The 3,022-nt window shown below is 42.6% G+C and overlaps 1 protein-coding gene across 1 annotated transcript; it reads left to right on the forward strand.

Moving 5' to 3' along the window:
* Positions 1–612: 612 nt before the first annotated feature.
* On the forward strand, positions 613–1,012 carry LOC142475829 (histone H4). Its single transcript, XM_075581555.1, has one exon. The coding sequence runs from the start codon at positions 629–631 to the stop codon at positions 938–940; it is 312 nt and encodes a 103-aa protein (XP_075437670.1). The 5' UTR covers positions 613–628; the 3' UTR covers positions 941–1,012.
* The last annotated feature ends 2,010 nt before the right edge of the window (positions 1,013–3,022 follow it).

Genomic DNA, 3,022 nt, shown 5'->3' on the forward strand with positions numbered 1-3,022 from the left:
AGTGATTTCATGTAACTTCATTCCCACGTGACTTCAATTTCGAAGCAGCACTGCCACCCTGTGGAGTAACTGTCAACTTCAGACATTTCTACTGGAGGATTTGTGTTTGCTGAACTTGTTTCCCCGGTCTGCATTTCTTCCCCGTGTCACCTCATGCAGGGTAAATTAGAAATAAAAGCAAATTTATAAAACAGGGGTATTTATATAAAAAAAAATACTGATGAATGTAGTTGATCATACACATCTAAATATTACAAATGAATTACATTTACAGATATATAGATGCAGAAACAATATAATTAAATACATGAAATAGATGGCACACAAATGTGTTCGTGTGAGTTGGGCAATACTAGGCAAAGCAAATGTGATCACAGTTTTAATGAGATAAACTTCCAACCAATCCCATTGCCACGCGGCCTTTTTTTATAAACAGTAACGGCTTTCACTGAGCCAATCAGACGAAAGACTTTTTCAGCCAATCAAAATCAAGGAACGTCTTCCAGTGCAATTCACTTTCTCCCCACATGGGGTGTCTGTGGTTTTCACTCAGGTCCGCTCATACTGCATATAAGCAGCAGCTTTACCGCAATTACCTCATTCGCTTCTTGTTTTGACGTTTTGCAGAATGACTGGTCGCGGCAAAGGAGGAAAAGGGCTCGGGAAAGGAGGCGCCAAGAGGCACAGGAAGGTTCTTCGTGACAACATCCAAGGCATAACCAAGCCTGCTATCCGCCGCCTGGCTCGCAGAGGAGGAGTGAAGCGCATCTCCGGTCTCATCTATGAAGAGACCCGTGGGGTGCTCAAGGTTTTCCTGGAGAATGTGATCCGGGACGCGGTCACCTACACCGAGCACGCTAAGAGGAAGACAGTCACCGCTATGGACGTGGTGTATGCTCTCAAGCGCCAGGGCCGCACTCTCTATGGATTCGGAGGCTAAACGGTGACACTTCTTACCAACTGATGATACGGAATTCACATTCATTTAACCCAAAGGCTCTTTTAAGGGCCACCCACATTCTCCTGTATAGAGCTCTGGTTACACCGCCATCTTATTCTTACCCGTTTTCATGTTGCTGTCTCTGACGGGACTCAATATTTCATATTGGAAACGGGTTAGAGAAATACAATTCACTACAAAACCACCAGTATGTGATAGCATTTTGTTACAGCGCTTTATCTATGATTCTTTTCTATGAATTGACATGTACACTCGTGAGTTATATAAACTTTGCTATTCTCCCTTCATGCTATTAACTGCTCATTCATAAAGCAAACCACATATTGGTTTCACTTTTTGATATAACTTCTCTGAATTAGAAGTGCCTGCACTTGACAGATTTAAATACGTGATTTTAATTGCTCGATCCATATACACATTTTTTTACATTACACATTGGTACAATCTGCAAAAGAAAATGTATATGATAAATGCCTTATCTGTATTGATTTTAACCGCTATGAAAACAATTACATTTTTATAGACTTGTATAAAACAATGACAATCTTTGAGCATTCATTCATTATTATTTTGCTGTCTTTTCTGCTCTTAAAACAAAATCCCCAATGCAAATGCTTCATAAAATAGTCACTCCTTTTATATTCCATTAAATAGTCCCATATATTGGGCATCATGTATCAGCTTTTGATAAGAAAAAAATGCAATCGGATTTTCTTTAGCACTTTATGTGACATTTATGATAATTTGTCACAACTGTAAATCTCATACATATTGATCACGTTTTTTGGTTTTATGATCATAAATACAACCCCGCATTTCATGTGTAAAACACTCGGTTTGGGGATCTCGGAACAATTATACAGAGAAGGTAAAAAGGCGCCAAAGCTTTACTATCTGTCATTCAAACAAAGACCACACGGTGGCAGTATTGTTTTGGAAATGATCTGGATTCTGGAGACCTGGATTTTTCACAATGATCTGAATCAAAGGTTTCACCTCCAGATATTTGTGTTAAATACGTTTTGCGGATTCCCTTTAATATAATTAGTGAATTAAGTTTAAAATCAACAGAACTCTAGCATCACTTCTTAAATCGCACAAATATGTGTACTGATGTGGGGGCTGAAACTGCCAAAGATGACACATTTCCCACACAATCTATACAGGGAAAACGCAGCAGCACCAAAATAAAGGCAGCAAAACACACACACGTGTGTAACTCACATTAATAAGAAACACTTGGGGTCTTACTTACTTTTGTGAACAATGTTTCTAAATCAATCTGTTCTATTAATTCAATGATCCTTTGTTTTTTTTATTTCAGTCACACTTTATCTCAAAGATTATCCCGGAGACCAGAACGTAACCCCGGGATCAAGGCACCAGAACGGACAAAGCGTTTCAATAAAGAGAATTTATTCTGTCCGTATCCAGCACAGCACAAACTCACAAACCCCTTACACTCCCCAAAACAGGGAATACAGGGGGATTCTAGGTGCCAGGCGCCACTTCCAAGGCTCCCCAGGGTTTGCTCCCACTCCTGTGGGGTTTGAGACTGCAGAGCTTTCAAACCTGTTTGCTTTCTGAGACTCTGTCCCGCAGCACGGAACCGTTTTCACATCTCCCGCTGGATGAAGCTCCCAGCGACGTGTGAAGGTGTCTCTGGCGCAGCCTTGGGGCGCACCGCTTAGTTCCCTGCACGCTGGGATCACACTGACCCTGAGCGCTGCTGGGTTCCCCTTACATACAGTCCCCGCTGCTATAGGAAATAGCTGTAGATGGAGCCGCGACCATCATGTGTGGATACTGCATGGGAGACAACACGTGAGGTCACATCTGCATTGGCCAATCATGGCTGGGCGCGGGGTGGGTGAAAGTTAAAGGGCTTTTGGAGAAATATGAACGTCCCTGTGGGAGCAGCGCCTGTCAGTGGGAGCAGCGCCTGTCAGTGGGAGCATCGCCTGTCAGTGGGAGCGGCGCCTGTATCATGAGCATCAGCGATATCTCGGGATACAGCGCAATGCTGCACTTTTAGGGTGTTTGATCGTCAGCCCGATCTCT

The sequence above is a fragment of the Ascaphus truei genome, unplaced genomic scaffold (genome assembly GCF_040206685.1).
Source record: "Ascaphus truei isolate aAscTru1 unplaced genomic scaffold, aAscTru1.hap1 HAP1_SCAFFOLD_1407, whole genome shotgun sequence".
NCBI lineage: Eukaryota > Metazoa > Chordata > Amphibia > Anura > Ascaphidae > Ascaphus > Ascaphus truei.